Source organism: Pseudorasbora parva, chromosome 16 (genome assembly GCF_024679245.1).
Source record: "Pseudorasbora parva isolate DD20220531a chromosome 16, ASM2467924v1, whole genome shotgun sequence".
Classification (NCBI taxonomy): Eukaryota; Metazoa; Chordata; class Actinopteri; order Cypriniformes; family Gobionidae; genus Pseudorasbora; species Pseudorasbora parva.
The window spans coordinates 36,588,908-36,606,134 of record NC_090187.1 but is presented as its reverse complement, the minus strand read 5'-3'; the positions used below and the strand labels follow the sequence as shown (position 1 = coordinate 36,606,134).

General features: G+C 37.6%; 1 protein-coding gene across 2 annotated transcripts in view; it reads left to right on the top strand.

Moving 5' to 3' along the window:
- The first annotated feature begins 592 nt into the window (after positions 1 to 592).
- Positions 593 to 17,227, top strand: part of edc4 (enhancer of mRNA decapping 4) — a 34,815-nt gene continuing 18,180 nt past the window's right edge. Inside the window, exons 1-17 of one of the 2 annotated variants that reach the window (XM_067418854.1) lie at positions 593 to 797; positions 4,354 to 4,510; positions 5,692 to 5,803; positions 6,111 to 6,210; positions 6,332 to 6,518; positions 7,227 to 7,374; positions 7,497 to 7,601; positions 7,740 to 7,849; positions 8,181 to 8,264; positions 8,442 to 8,537; positions 11,227 to 11,326; positions 15,619 to 15,799; positions 15,905 to 15,971; positions 16,060 to 16,151; positions 16,443 to 16,633; positions 16,715 to 16,791; positions 16,997 to 17,129. In XM_067418854.1, the coding sequence (XP_067274955.1) occupies positions 710 to 797; positions 4,354 to 4,510; positions 5,692 to 5,803; positions 6,111 to 6,210; positions 6,332 to 6,518; positions 7,227 to 7,374; positions 7,497 to 7,601; positions 7,740 to 7,849; positions 8,181 to 8,264; positions 8,442 to 8,537; positions 11,227 to 11,326; positions 15,619 to 15,799; positions 15,905 to 15,971; positions 16,060 to 16,151; positions 16,443 to 16,633; positions 16,715 to 16,791; positions 16,997 to 17,129 (2,028 nt within the window). In that variant the 5' untranslated portion in view covers positions 593 to 709. Of the gene's footprint in view, positions 798 to 4,353; positions 4,511 to 5,691; positions 5,804 to 6,110; positions 6,211 to 6,331; positions 6,519 to 7,226; positions 7,375 to 7,496; positions 7,602 to 7,739; positions 7,850 to 8,180; positions 8,265 to 8,441; positions 8,538 to 11,226; positions 11,327 to 15,618; positions 15,800 to 15,904; positions 15,972 to 16,059; positions 16,152 to 16,442; positions 16,634 to 16,714; positions 16,792 to 16,996; positions 17,145 to 17,227 lie in introns of both variants that reach the window. The other variant, XM_067418853.1, reaches the window with a different exon arrangement.

Below are 17,227 nucleotides of genomic sequence, written 5' to 3'. Positions count from 1 at the left end.
CACAAAATATGAAGGCCTTTGTGCCAAGGAATGGTACAAATATTTTAGAGAGATGTTGTAGTTTTTTGTACTAAAATATCTAGACAGATCTGCTGTAAAATCATTATAATGAGTCACTTTCTCGCATTATATTTTTGCTGGGCAAATACATGTGTTGTACACATACTCCATGCATGCTCGACCCCGCAGATATACACACTCATTTGTAGTTTGAGGGGAAGAGCAAAAGAAGACTTGATTTTCCCAACAAAAACAACAATGTAAATGCAGTAAGAGACTACTTCAGTTACCTACATGTATGTGGAAATAAAGGAGATCAAAGTAAAGTGTGATGTTATTGTTTTCTATCGGAGGTGGAAGAACTAGTATATGTAGAAATATCTTTACAGTCTATGAGAAATATATTTTTTGTTAGGTGATGTTCTGACAACTAATAAAAATGTAATACGTAAAATGATAATGATGACACGCCAATACAATATAAACATTAATAAGTTATAAAATGAAAAGTTATCTTGTTAAAGATTTTAAGTGTTGCGGCCCGGAACTGAAGAAATCCTGCCAGCGGAGACGGGGGAATGAAATGCAGGGAACGCTCAACGGAAGTTGAGGGACGGTTGCAAGCTTTTATGAGGGGCGAGCTCAGACTCAAAATTAAACTATTGAAAATTTGACAGTTTCCAGCGAATTATTCCCCCTTCCCTACTTTATGGCTTCCAGTTCCAATATGGACATAGAGGGCGCGACCCAACACCTTCGGGACATCTTAAAACTGGATCGTCCCGGTAATTCGGCCGGTAAGTTGCCGGGGAAGGGAGCAGCTAGGCCGCGATGCGATGATGCTGCGCAGCGTTTGATTTCAGCGCGAGCCACCTGACTTTAGTTGCTCAAAAACGCGGGATAACACTAACTAGATTTTATAAGTGGCAAACATTATTATTTTGTGTAAAATTGTGGTTAACTAAAAAGGGGTAAGTTAACGTGTATAAGGACTAAACTCCTGCAGGCGCAGCAGCAGCTTTGCTCAGAGAAAGTGTTCAGTATTAATTGCTACATGAGTATAAATGTCATTCAAGAGTCATAAGCACTTCATATTTATCATTATGCCGTTTTAAAAAAACGAAATTGAGAAAAGGCATGCCAAAAAAAAACTGTTTAGAAACCTAGACAACTTTTTTTGCATATTACTTACATGGTTTCTGTAGGTCTTAAAAAAATCCTACTTCACCTTTACACAAATGAAGGCCTTAAAATGTCTTAAATCAGAGCAGAAAATCTTACATTCGTAAAGTCATGGCATTAAATGTTGCATGCACTGCAAAAAGAAATTGTCTTGTTTTCCTGTACAAATTTACAAACGTTCTTGAATCAAGACAGGCATTCACTGGAGAATTAAAATGTAAAATGATTTCTTTGAAAAATATGCTTGCAGAGTTTATGCTTAAAACAAGAACAAAAATCTTTAAATGAATAATGACAACTTCCCTTCCTCTGTTTTCCTCATCCTACTGAGAGATATGTGTACTTGTAGTCAAAACACACTGCCTTTTTATCAATTTAACAGAAAACAAGACTTAACATCTAAAGTAATTTTGTTTCTCCACTAAATTTATTTTAAAATGTATATATTTATATATTTGTACTGGTAAACAAGAAAAAAATGTGAAAAACATATTTTTTTTAGGTACAGTACAACTTATGTCTATATTCTAGTGTTTGGGAGCTGAGTAATTCAATATATATATGTATATATATATATATATATATATATATATATATATATATATATATATATATATATATATATATATATATATATATATATATATATATATATATAATATTTTTTTTTTTTTTTTTTTTTGTAAAATGAACGAATGAGTAACAGGTATATTTCAGAAGTTGAACTTTGTGTTGCTAATACAACTTGTTGAATTTCTCCTAGATACTGAGAATACATTGATGTATTGTATTCCTCTCGATTTATTTCTTGAATTTATTCCTTGGTCTCTAAAAAATCTTTAATGTATCTTCCTCAAACCTGCAGAAACCCTTTTTACTAGGTTTTGCTAAGTTTATATATATATATATATATATATATATATATATATATATATATATATATATATATATATATATATATATATATATATATATATATATATATATATATATATATATATATATATACATACACACATACATACACACATACATACACACATACATACACACATACATACACACATACATACATACATACATACACACACACATATATATATATATATATACGCGCAGTCAAACCCAGGTATAATATTTTTTTACTAGTGGGTGCAGGACAGACAGTATAGTTAATTTATGTAAGTGAGGAGGATATAGTGAAATAAAGTAACTGTGACATTATACCCCAAAGTTCTTCATACAGTGGATTACCAGTAAAATTGATAATAAATTGGGACCAAAGTTATTTAGACACCTTGACCTGACCATGTTTTCCTTGAGTTTTTTCTTTTATTTAATTGCTAATGTGACCTTTAAAACCACAGTCCGAACAAATGAAGCATTGCTTGGTAATTGGTTGACCTAAATTAGTGTTATTTAATTGTGCACTTAAATTTAACAGCTGTTTGTAATCCATTACATGCCTTTCTATCAAAGTTATCTGACATTTATCAAGATTAGTTTATTCTGACACTATTTAACTTTAAGTTCTTGTTATATTTTATTGCAATTTTCTAAATGACACCAATCATAACATTGACCACCTAACTAATATTGTGTTGGTCCCCCTTTTGCTGCCAAAACAGCTCTGATCTGTCGAGGCCTAGACTCCTTTAGACTGAAGGTGTGCTGTGGTATCTGCAACCAAAATGTTAGCAGCAGATCCTTTAAGATGCAAAGTGGCTCCTCCATGGATCGGACTTGTTTATTCAACACATCCCACAGATGCTTAAGTGGATTGAGATCTGGGGAATTTAGAGGCCAAGTCAACACCTCAAACTCGTTGTTTTTCTCCTCAAACCATTCCTGAAACATTTTTGCTTAAAAGTGGCCACAGTCATCAGGGAAAACTGTTTTCATGAAAGAGAGTACATGGTCTGCATCAATGCTTAGTTTGGTGGTACATGTCAAAGTAACATCCACATTGATGGCAGGACGTGAGGTTTCCCAGCAGAACATTTCTTCTTCCCAAAGTGCATCCTGGTGCCATGTGTTCCCCAGTTAAGCTACGCATCCGGCCATCTACGTGATGTAAAAGTAAATGTGATTCATCAGACCAGGCCACCTTCTTCAATTGCTCCACGGTCCAGTTCTGAAGCTCACGTGCCCACTGTTGGCCCTTTTGGCGGTGGACAGGGGTCAGCATGGGCACCCTGACTGGTCTGCGGCTATGCAGCCCCATACACAACTAATTGCGATGCACTGTGTATTCTGGCACCTTTATATCAGAACTAGCATTGTCCGTTTGATCGGACCACACGGGCCAGCCTTTACTCCCCACATTCATCAGTGAGTCTTGGCCACCCATGACCCTGTCGCCGGTTCACCACTGTTCCTTCCTTGGACCACTTTTGATAGATACTGACCCCTGCAGACCAGGAACAACCCACAAGAGCTGCAGTTTTGAAAGTGCTAAGGGGCCTATTGTACAAAGTTAGGATAAGGGATTAAGCCGGGATATCTTGGTGATCCTGGCTCAATTTATCTGCTAATATACAGTTATCTTTCATTATCGTTCTTGGTGTGAGTGTGCCAGCGGTGTACTACATTTTGCATACACATGACAAGATAACCAAGATATCTGCATTCATGTGCTCTCTGAATTATTGTAAATATGAGTTTCCTAGGTAAAAATTGCACATGAACACCCTCCCATTTCAAAATTTGAATAGGATGAGCTCGTAACCACGACCTCAGAAGTGGGAATTATCAAATTCCGATAGCACGTGAAGGCGGCATTAATCCCTTATCCTAGTTTTGTGCAATTAGGCCCCTGGCCCAGTTGTCTAGCCATCATAATTTGGCTAATATATCTCACCCACTAACAGGCACTGTGATGAAGAGATGATCAGTGTTATTCACCTGCCAGTGGTCATAATGTTATGCATGATCAGTGTATATTAAATAAACTGTGATATAAGAATGTTCAAGTTGTCTGAATACATTTTGGTTTAACTCAATATACACATACATAAATAATATATGTGTACCAACGGTAATGGTAATCAAAATGTCTGTTAAGCATAGATGGTAATTCAATGACATATTTTCGGAAGTCATTTTAGTAAGAGTCAGAGGATGTACAGGTGCATTTTTAAGACTTGATTTATCACTCATATAATTCCACAGAGTCCTCTTTGGTAGAGAGCCAGAGAAATCTGTCTTTCAATGGAGAGTTGAATGGAGTTCTTGGAGCGGATATTATGGGCACAGGAGGACATGCAGCAATGTTGGAGCCAACTTCTCACAACTCAGACAAACTCAATGGACAGGACACGCAGACCATGTATGTATTTGCTGTCATTAGCATTAACTGTTTATTATTTTAATTATTTAGCAAACCATTAATATGATGTCATCTTTCTATGATCTGTAATTTTTAGATGTACTAAATTTAAAATGGTTTATTTAATATTCTCACTGCCATACAAAAGTTCGGGATTGATTCAGATGTTTTAATGTTTTTGAAAGAAGCCTTTTATGCTCATGTAGGCTGTATTCATTTGATAAAAATGCACAGAAAAAACAACAATATGTGAAATATTACAAATTAAAATAACTTTATTTTTTTTAATGTAATTTATTCCTGTCTTGGCACAGCTGAATTTTCAGCTTCATTACTCCAATTTTCAGTGTCACACAATCCTTCAGAGATCATTCCAAGAAATGTTTCTTATTGTTGTCATTAGCTATGTTTCCATCCACCTATTTTTATGTGCATTTTGGAATATTGCATTAAAAAAAACTAAAAATGTGCATAAAAAAAGTATGTGCTTAATTGAGAGATCATTTTTGACTCGCACATCAACTATGATGGAAACATTTTTACTGAATAAATCCCTCTGTGCACAACAAAAAAACTTGCATGATTTTGCCTCAGGATGTAATTGGATAACTGGACTAACCAGCAGATCCTTTTCATTGCACCACATCTCAAATGTTGGTTTGATCATTCTGAAATTCCTGAGCCAAAGTCTGTCATCAAAATTATTTTGTTTAATTCCCTCTCGGAAGTGTCTTATGATTGCTTTCCAAACAATCAGGCATTCAAATGCAAGATAACATGACAGAGTTTATTGTGCGTCAGCATTTGAGACTTGCAATTTCCAAGGAAGTCACTATTTTGTCCTCTTGAACACGTGGTATGGAAATGCTGCTTTATTCACAAATGTTTCAATTTTGCATATAAGTACAAATTGCACCTTTGGATGGAAATCATAGTTAATGTGGAAAACTGTTATGTTGCTTAATATTTATTTGTAACATTAGAGATAGGATTATGTCTGTTTTGTCACTTTTGATCAATTTAATGCATCTTTGCTGAATAAAAATATTAATTTAAGTACGAATTACTGCCCCTGAATGTTAGTGTATGTTAAGTAAGCAGCATCTTTATTTGAGAGTATATTATATTTATTAGAGGTTTTTTATTGTCAATAAATCCATAACTGTTTTGTTTTGTACCAGCTGCCTTTCAGGAGACGACGAGTCCACCTGTGTCTCCATCAGAGCAAACAATGTGGAAATTGTGTCCAGTCGTGACTCAAGTATTGACAGTAAAGCTCGAGGTAGCAACAAGGTGTGTAAATTAATAACTTGTTTAAAACTCTGTGTTATTTCTTAGCAGTTCAGGGTTTCATGGGTCATGGAAACCCTGAAAATATAAGGGAATTTCCAGGCCTGGGAAAAGACATTTCAAAATGTCTAAAATTTCTATTTCTGACATTTCTAGTCTGTAAATCTTCCTGCTCTAAAATATTTACTTGACTAGAAAAATATATTTTTTTAAAACAAACTATTGGGAAAGTAATAATTTATAGGTCAAAATATGTAGAAATCCTGGAAAATGTTTTATTCTCTGAATCTTTTTCTCCACTTTCTTACAGGTTAAAATTCAACCAGTGGCCAAATATGACTGGGAGCACAAGTACTACTATGGCAATTTAATAGCCGTGTCCAACTCGTACTTGGCTTATGCCATCAGAGGTCAGTTTGCACACTTTATCACAGTCTGTTGCTGTCTTTGTGCATGGCTCATTTAGCACACTCCTTTGAATAACTTTAATAGAATTCAATTGAATGGTTCGTAATTGTTTTTTGTTCGCAGGTGCAAACAATCATTCTATGATCCGTGTGCTGCAACTGGGCTCGACGGAGCGTTCGCTGCTGAAGGGCTTCACCGGTGCAGTCACAGACCTTGCCTTCGCCCACTTGGACTCCAATCTCTTGGGCTGTGTGGATGAGGCTGGAAACATGTTCATTTGGCAGCTCACTAGTCACAGCAGCAAAATACAGTATCCTTTGTAAATAAAGAAATGTACTAGATTTTTGTCCACAAAAACATGAGTTTAATGACACCACTAATGAAGTGTTTTTTTTTTTTTTTTTTAATACAAAAAAAATCTTATTTTAAATTATTATAATTTCACCTGCAATAATTCTGGATTTCCTCCACGAAATGGTAAATATGAGCTAAGTAAATCAGAACACTGAGCGCCAATGCACGCGGGTGAACCGCTAGTGTTTCTTCTGGCTGCGCTTTTTTTTTTATGTCTGCATGTGGTATCTGCCACTGCAACACAGTTCTCTCTGACCAGAGTTCGGCGCTGCGCCTTCCCGTCTTACTGGCAAAGTTTTGGTGAGATCAATGCAGGTTAGGTATTGTTGGTTTATAATGTTATACAGGGTTTTTCCCGCATAGAGAATTACGAGACGGCCGCCTCCGTCTGTCGACAAAACTATTAGTAGACTGGTTCAGGTTAGTAGAATAAGTTGACATGTAGTTGTAAAGTTACTTATAATCTGTAGAATGTCTTTTGGGGAGCATCACAATAAATAGATGGTCTACTGATACTCTACTGTGAATTAGTTGACATGTAGTTGCAAAGTTACTTACAGTTAGTAGACTCTCTAAAGTGGACCATCAAAATAAAGTGTTATTTGGTAAAATAGTAATAAGCAGGTGAACTTTGATATTTCTCTTTAACATCGATGTCTCTTAGAGATGAAGTGATCGTTCACATCCGTAGGCCTGAGGACACTCCACTTAATTCCAACCGCAGACTCATCTGGTGTCCCTTCATCCCAGAAGACAATGATGATAACCCAGAGGATCCATGCCAAACATTGGCACTGCTTCATGAAGACAGAGTATGTTTTTGTTGTTTTTTTTGTTGTTATTTGACAGTTTTATTACTTTCTTTCTGAAATATTAGATTTCAAATGTTTTAACTCTATTACTCTCTTAACTGTATTTTTGCTTTTGTTTGTAGGCTGAGGTTTGGGACCTTGACATCCTCCGATCCAATAACAGCTCATGGCCTGTGGATGCCACTGAACTGAAAGAGGGGTTCATCACCATTAGAGGACACACAGCGGTAAGGCCTGCTATCCTTTAGCCTGCTCTGCTGGATTAACTAATTAAGAAATTAGATAGATTCCATGTAATCACAATGGGTGTAAATTAGTTATGTAGTGAGATGTTTATTATCAAACACATTTCTATTTCTGTGTAGCGCATTAGTGAGGGAGCGCTGTCCCCTGATGGCACTGTCTTAGCCACAGCCAGCCATGATGGATATGTAAAATTTTGGCAAATCTACATTGAAGGACAGGACCAACCCAGGTACATGTTCGAGACATTATGAAATATACACATTGTACTATTCAGTTTTTTTTTGTTCAGCAAGAATGCACTAATTTGATCAAAAGTAACTGGCTAATGTGTGGCTGCTTCATGTAGCTTGTACATATTTTCCAATTAATAAAACATTTATTGCATTGTTTTTAATGGGGAAGAATCTATTAATATACATTTTATATTATTAAATGTGTATGTATTAAACATATTACATAAACATATTTTAATCACTGTTTATAGTAAAAATTAGTGTTAAGATTTTTTTAATAGTGGTGTCATTATTTTTTTTGTAAGTAACCTTGCTTCTTTTTTGTAGATGTTTGCATGAATGGCAGCCACATAATGGACGGCCTCTTTCCTGCCTGCTCTTTTGTGACAACCATAAGAAGCAAGATCCGGAGTGAGTATCAAATTAATTTAGTCTTCATTGATTGCAATTACATTTTTGTCAGCAACTCAAGCCGTCAGGGAATCTGACACTGGGCTTTGTCGTTGTCTTTACTTGTCTTTTAAAATTGTGCGCCTTAAAGATGTGATGTACATCTTTAAACTTAAAACCATTTTTGTTGTTCTGTAGCGTCCCGTTTTGGCGTTTCCTGATCACTGGAGCTGATCAGAACCAGGAGCTGAAGATGTGGTGCACAGTGTCATGGACCTGCTTACAAACCATCAGGTTAGTTCATCTCTTAAGCTAAAAGCTGTAATAGAACTTGCATGATCAGAGGCACTTATGTTTAATTGTTAGATATGCCCGCATCTGTATTCTATGGTGTTGTTTAAGCTCAGAAGGTTAGTTCACCCCAAAATGAATACTCGCCCTCTTGTAATTTCAAACCCTGAAGACTTTTGTTAGACTTAGAAACACAATGAAGATATTTTAAAGGTGTCATGAACTGGCTTTTTTATTTTTTTATACTTAGACGTTATTGTGGTTTTTCCATTCAAAAACATCATAACTAATAAGTTATAGGTTATTTTCTACATTGGTTTTGATGCTCTCTCCTGAAGGCTGGGTTTTGATGGGCGTGCCGCACTGGAGACTTGGAAGTAAACGCCCACGTCTAGGATTGGATAAGATTTGCATATTTAATGAGCTTCGGCTCCCCTGTCAGTTCAGTTCACATGAGGTTTTTTTTTTTCCTTCTTCAAAACAGCAACTGGAATGATTCTCTCGACCACAGGGCTCGTAAACTTCTTTATCAAACAAACACGATGATGTTTCTCATCCATCTGTGATTGATTGAAATATTATTCTTGTATTACTTGGCCTGCCCAATCGGTGGATATAAGCACGACCCGCACACGCGTGCCCAGATCAAGAAAATAGTATTATTTCACTTTTTGAGATTCATCGGCCTGCTGAGTAGCCCGTCTGGAAAACACATAGCCCCGGGACTACTATTACATACAAAAAAGACGTTTTACTCACATAAGTGTGTTGCACCATTCCTGTCGGATCCAATATAGAAGGCGCAGCATTGTGTTTTAATCTCAATAAGTTTGCAAATCCAGCGCAACCTAAGACTTGATTACAAACGATTCCACAGTTAAATGAAGCGATTGCGAACACGCGTACAATGTTTTCCCCACATGAGCTGGAACGTCATTAAAAATAAATGAAGTAGTATCACTCATTCCTAATATTAGGATCCGAAGGAAGCTTATGCAGCGACTGTGTTCTTTCACAGTGGCCCTCATTTATCAAACCCAAACCCAAGGCGACTTTGAGATTTATCAATTTGGACGTTGGCGTTGGCTCAATTCCTACGCCAGCTCAGGAGTTGGTGTACACACGTTTTGAGTTAGTGCGAAAATGCGCAGAAAAACAATTTCTAACACCACAAAATGCACTGACAAAGATATGCTACAGTATGACCCACTGTAAAAAACAACATAGTAATTATAAACTTCAGTGTTTATTTTTGTGCAATGGACTTCAATGTTTAATTTGTGTGATACCAAAGCATTTGATTTGTAGGCATGTATTCCTCCAGTTGCGAGCCTGTGCGCTTTACCTGACGGTTCAGGGTTAGGCCCGGCAGCTGCGCACGGACCGGGACTGAAAATAATTCAGACTGACAAAATGATAAAAATGACCTTCTTCTTCTTCTTTTAAATAATAATATAAAATAAATAATAACGACATTCTTCTTCTAAAAAACAAGCGTAATTAATAATAAAAATAATAATAATAATACGAATCTGACAAATTGTCATGCTATTATAATTTGTGACTGAATGGTACTCCACATCACATCATCATCACTATCGTACACCCCGATGGTGATGGTCTCAATGGGAGCGTCTCAATCATCTCACTAGTTCAGTAGTCAGGACACTGATCAGGGAGTCAGCCCATTGACTTATGTCCTAATCAGTGCCCTGACTAGTGAGATGATTGAGACGCGCCCGATCTCCACGTCAGAGAAGTTTTGCTTCTTTGCCGTCTTCCGTGTGTCCATGGCGTAAAATGAGGGCGTGGGGGATGCGGAGACTTGAATATATAGGGGCGTGTTATTCTAATGACGATCGTTTTCAGCTCCATGAGTCTGTGGGCAGGGCTACTGAAATACACGTGCTTTATTGTTCTGTAGAGGCCTGTCGTTAGTCAGTGACGTCAAGATGCAAACACAATCGTTTTTCTAGGCTGTGTCTGTAAAAGCTTTTCTTTGACTAACAAAGTTTCAGAGCTGAAAACTTTCTCGATATTCTTATATTACCGTGACCTTTTATATATCAAAAGCTCAAGAGAAAGTTGATTTCTTAATTCATCACCCCTGAACTGAGATAAATCTGAGAGCTTTTTGTCCCTCCATTGACGGCTATGCAAGTGTTCATAAAGAGATTGTAAAACTAAACCATATGAATCGAGTGGTTATTTTGGTTAATTTTCTGAAAAGACTGGATCACTTTATATGATGAACAGATTGAATTTAGGCTTTTATTCACATATAAACCTTGATCAGCGAATATAAACAGAAGCTCAACTGAACCTGCTTAACGTGAGAGAACAAACCTTATTGGTTCTTGCAGAAGCTCAAACATGAATGAACCTCATTTGTTCTCACACCAAGCAAACATGCTTGAACTTCGATTTACCGTTGATGAATGTTTATATGGGAATAAAAGTCTAAATTCAATCTCTTCATAATATAAAGTGATTTTTTTTCTTCAGAAAATGAACTAAACCACTCAATTCGTAAGAATTGGTTTTATGATCTCTCTATGAACTTTTTGAAGTGTCAAAATGATTTAAAAAATATATATTTTTGGGTGAACTAACACTAAGCATTTCCCCTATACGTTAAGTCAGTGGATATGACCTGAATATGAATTTTAGAAGAACTGTTAATTTGTTTCAGGTTTTCTCCAGATCCATTTAACAGCAGTGTGCTCCCCAGCCTGAAGGCTAGCTTGGACCTCTCTGCAGAGTTTCTTATTCTAAGTGATGTTCAGAGGAAGGTCAGACTCATCATTATTTTATGTTTCGTATTTTATGCTCTTGTTTTGTTTACTCGCTCTCATAGCTCCAAACCTGTGTAATTTCCTTTCTTGAGTGGAAAGCAAAATTAGTTATCCTGCAGAATATCCATGTTGCAAAGCCATTATTCACTGAAACCGTGGTGGTTCTAGGCCTGGGTGAACATACAGTGGCTGAGAGAGCTCAATGTGCTGTAACATAAGAAAATGCATGCAAAAAAACAAAAAAAACATCAACAAAATAACGAAAGCATCTCCATCAACACGTGCTGCAAATTAGCCTGGATGCCAGCCGAATTTAGCCCCGCCCACAAATTTTTTAGGTCGGGCAATTCGGTCTGGCCTTGCTCCATAGAGGAGTAATTATCCCCGAACAGAAACTGTTCGGACCAATGAAATCATCAAGGGCAGGCTTTAGATTATAACGGACAGATGATCAACAGTAACGTAATCATGCACGTCATGAAAGGGGCTTGGATTATATTTGTTTGAATCCTAAACGGAGAGCTTGTTTGTATCTGCATTCACCATCACAATTTCTCTCAGAAATGATGATCATGTTGGGTAAGTACTCTGTGTATCATTAAATTATTTTACAACACCGGCAAAGATCGTGTATTCCAGCCTGATTTCAGCGCGCGTGCGGACAGGGTTGCCAAGTTTTTACAACAAAACGCGGCAACTACTAGCCCTAAACAATAGCTTCTCGGGGGGTTCTCCGGTGAAAAAATGGCGTTTGGGGGGTAAAATGTGTGTTATTTTGGCAAGGTTGCTGCTAAAATTCGCACTCCAGGGTCTATATATCACATAATAGTCGCTTCAACCCGCAGACATAGAAAGGAACCCGCGGAAAAAAACGCGGACTTGGCATCACAGTGCAGTTGAGCTCTGTTGACATTTGACAAGTAACGTTATGCGTCCCTTCGTTGCTCTGATTGGTTGTAGGTCTGTCCAATTGATGTCTTTCCTAGTTCGGTTGAAACACGCCTCATAATCACAGCCCAATGGAGCAGTTTCAGACTCATATTCTGACTAGAATTGAGTATGACCACGTCAGGCTAGCTGCAAATACTCACAACGCAACCCAATGCACAAATGCACTGCAATATCACAGACCAGACTGGAAACGTTTCAAGGGAACCTCAACAACTGAAAAACCTTGCTGGGACATGTTTATTGGTCAATGTCTAATTGTCAGTGGTGAGGTGTGTGTTTTTGTTGTAGTTTTTTGTGTGTTTTTTTTGGTGAGAGTTTATTTTAACATTCTGATCGGCTGTGCATTGTGAGTATTTACAGTGCATTTCTGTATTTACTTGTGTTGTGAGTATTTGCAGCACGTGTTGGCAAACTGATGAAGGCACATTGAGCTTTCTCGGACATGGTACGAACCACCCCTTCTGCCACTCATGATTGAGAACAAATAAAAACACAACAGCTTGATCACACTCAGAACACAATGTTGTTACATCATTGCAGTGATTTTTTTGGGTGAACTAAACATTTGTAAAAGTGATACTTTGGTACAAAATAAAACACAAAGTCAAACTATTGTTGTAATGATTTTATGTCTAAACATAAATCTGAATGAAAAACCTGGAATAGTATAGGAGTAATCCTGTGGCTGTAGTTGAAAATTCATGTTATTTTAATTTTAAAAGTGTTTGGTTTCCCGGAGGTGGCAGCAATCTTCCACTAAACCATGGCACGTCATTCATAAATGTTGCTTTTATATAAATGTATATATTGAGGGAAATAAAAAAAATACCATAAATTACACCCCCTCCCCAAAAAAACATTCATAAACTGATATATATTTGTTTTCAAATTACATAATTATGCATGTAAAAAAATGTCTGGTTGCGTAAACTAATTCGACAGAAGTAATTTTGTTGCCCTATGTGTGATAGCATATCAAGCTAGCCTGACAAGCCAAACCCACATCAAGGTCTGGCAAACTCACCATTGACAGGGCTCAATCCGAGGGGCGGGATAAACGGTTGTCTTTCAAACTCCCTCTGCACGCGATAGGATAGCGCTTCCACCAACCAAAGCAACGAAGGTGAAACAGAGCTTGTTGACAGATTAAACATTCGCCGTATCCGGTCGGCTAAACACCAACACATCTTCCCTTTTTAAGAATGACTTCAGTGCCGTTCTTTGTTCTTTTCTCAGAGAAAAGCTTAACTCCAAGTCTTCCAGAGTCGCGGTCAAAGCTGATTCGAAAGACCGCCGTTTGCCAGTTTCTGTGTTTACTAGAAGCACGCAAGCGCAACTTGGCCGTCGTCATTATGGCCCCGCCCACCGACTGTACACGATGTGATTGGCCTGGCAAGAGTTAGGCGAATACAGCTCAGAAGGGTATTGAGAGTTGCTAGATGACACTCGCGGGCAGATAAAATTTGCTGCCGCTAGGGTGGGTCTAGATTTGTAGGCTAATATCAAGCAGCATTTTAGGTTACAACGTTTCCCTCTTACCGTGTAATTATTAAGGATGGGTATCGTTAAGGTTTTAACGGTATTACAACTCTTATCGATACTGCTTATCGGTCCGGTACTTTAACAGTATTCTTATCTGTATTTTTTTAGATTTTTTTATATATATATATATATATATATATATATATATATATATATATATATATATATATAATATATTTCTAGTAATCAAATGTAAAATAACACTGCATAGTTTATCAGAAATAGCCTAAATTAATGCTTATTAAAGCTGAAGTTATTCATGCAAGAGCTATGAGTGATTTTTCTCTTTGCATTTGGTTGTTTAATTCACAGTAATTCGTCAGCATGTCTATTTCCACTGCTGCCTCTTTAAGACAGATGTGCAGATCTATAGGCGACTGCTAATAGGCAGATTCACTACATTTTCTCCCGACTATATCCATAATAACTGCGCACCTTTTAGACACAAACTGTGTTGTGTTTAAGAGACTGAATGACAGCGTTGCTGCAAAGGGAATTAAGTTGCGCTTGAAACAAATATTACTATTATAATCTTTGGAAGCCAAAATCTAAAATAAAATCAGACTATCACAGATCTAAAGTGTAACCAGCTATGTTTGAATGTTTAGTTCTGTCCTCGGCTGGCGTTTGCGTCTCTCTCGCTCTCTCTCTAGAACTGATAACGTCCGAGCTTATCGATACAACGGTCTTTCAAAATTCACCCCCGGGGCCCGTTTAATACCGGTTTTCGGTACCCATCCCTAGTAATTATACATATGTACTATGGGGTTAGGGTAGGATTTGGTTTTGGTTGGAGTTGCATGCAATTATGCCTAATTTATAGTTATTACTATAGTAAATACATGTAACGTGTAATACGAACACATTAAAATTGTTAGATGCATAATATACTCATAATGGGATGAGTGATAGCTGCATGCATACCTTTTATTTTTTGCAAGTTTCCGTCCCCTCTTCATTTTCCTAATTTAGGCTCCTGTCTTGATGGCTTAGACCTTTTTTTACTTATCCGTAATTTCAATTTGTGTTGATTTAGAACTTCTTCTCCCACTCTTATGTCACTTCACTGGAAACCCTGAGGTGACTTAAAACAACCCCTGCTCCAGGACTTTTCCGGACATGCACACAGAGTCCCGACCAGGGGTGCATTTCCCAAATAGCATCCTTAGCCAACTATGGCCGCAAGTTCCATTGAACTCTATTGGTTACAAAAGAACTTACGACCATAGTTGATTTTAGGAAGCATACTCTAGGTTAATTGACCCGCACTGTGACATGATCTCATTGACGTAGTGAAAATGGGCGGTAAAACCCTGATCGCGCATTCCTATTTCTTTTCTTTTTTTGGCACAGGCGCCTTGTGCCGTCCCGTCAAGATGCCGCCCTGGGATGTTGCCCATGTCGCTTAGTTCTAAATCTGCCACTGTACTGAAAAACTCCCCCTCTGCTGTAGCTCTAAAATCGTATTCTTACATATATTAGTTTTAGCTCATTGAGAACCAATGCCTTTTAAATATCAAGCACCAAGATAGGAGAGAATCTTGAATCTCATAATTCTCTCACCAGAAAAAACTAAAAATAGGTCTGTCTGTGCGTTTTTTGAAGTTTCAGTTATTTTGGGACACAATTTAGTTATCAAATTAAAAACATGGTCAACTAGAACAACTCCAGTATGTGTCCTGTTAAATAGGATTCTTGAGTTTACGTCATTGCAACAAGCTAACAGTAAAATTGTGTAAGTGAATAACTGGTTGTTTATTAGCAGCTGATTATGGGTTGTGTGTTTGATTATGTAGGTGTTGTACGTCATGGAGCTGCTACAGAACCAGGAAAAAGGCAGTGCCAGCTTTACTGCAGTTTCAGAGTTTCTGCTTACATACCCTGTGCTCAGCTTTGGTGTACAGGATGTTTCCCGTGCCCGATTGCGCCACACTGAGGTCCTTCCCCCTGATGAGGAAAGTGAAAGCATGACAACAGGTTAGTTCCTTCCTTATTTGCGTGTGCAAATATTTGTAGTCTTGCTTGTAAGGCGAGTGAAAATGCGTTCATATGATGCATTTGCATTGTAATGTCTTCTCACAGAAGGAAGCCAGGGACCCTCAGAGTCCAAATCAGGAATCCAGATTAAACTTTACTGTGTGCATACAAAGTGAGTAATTTACACAAACAATATCTCTCGATGGAAGTATGACGTTTGCGTTCATGTTTGTGGTGTTGTAACTCTCTTATGCCCACAGATCACTACAGGATGTGCAGATCTGGTTCCAGCCCAATCAGGGGGCATCATCTTCCCTTTTCATGCCTCAGTCTGGATCACAGGATGGGTTTGGTGAGTCTGGAAATATATACTTTTATTTTTATTCATATGTTTCCAAGACCGTCGCTACTAAATCGGCAGTGCTTTGGCAAACAAAATGTATATTTTACCCAAGCTATGGTCTAAATTAATTATTTAAAAAAATATTGCATTGTGTGACTTGTTAATATGTTGTATAATGTAGTTAAAGGTACATATATTAAATTATATTTAATTTTAAAATGTAAATGTTAAGCATTTTTTACAATATAAGAGATATACATGTATATATTTTTATATTTTGTATTTTTTGCATTCCCCCAGGTTTTTCTGACCCGCTGGCTGACCTGAATGTGGAGGCAATGAGCTCTGATAAGGAGTCTGGTGACAGTGGATCACAGAATGACCTGAGTAAAATTCTGCCTCTTCCAAGTCCAGCTGACTTCATGAGTCCAGCTCCATCAGCCTTGCCCAAACTCATGACCCCGGATGCCTTTATGACGCCCAGCGCCTCTGTAAGCCTTTTATATTGTGTGTTCTTCATTAGGTATCTTCAAGGATGGTATAATCATTTATCCTTGCTCTCGTTTTTTCAGATGCCCGCCTCTCCTGGCAGCAGTGCAAGCAGCCTGACCATAGTCACGGCCATGAGCAGCTCAGACAGCGGTGCAAGGTGGGCGATGCAACTTTTTTTTGTGTAAAGATTTATTAATCTTTTTTGTTTGTTTTTTGTTAGGTTTTTTTTACCCTCCGCATGTCTTTTGAGGCTTTTGGATTCTACACTATAAACTACACAGTGAACAAAAGTGCATGTCATATTGTAAAATGTGGCGCCCTGTCCTGCACTCATAGGCATTGCTCAATTTTCTTTCTTCCAGGGGTGGAGATGATCTTGCCCAGAGCCCTAAAATGTCTGTTGAATGTGGCAACAGCAGCTTGACTCTGAGTGCCAGTGCAGGCAGTCCAAGATCCAACTCCATCCTAATCTCAGGCCTTGGGGAAAACATCCAGGTATTAATGGACATGGTAAATTGCATATAGTTATATATTGTATGGTAGTGACCGTGTATGAAAGATGTGACTTTGTAAACAGACTTTTTTTTAAAGAA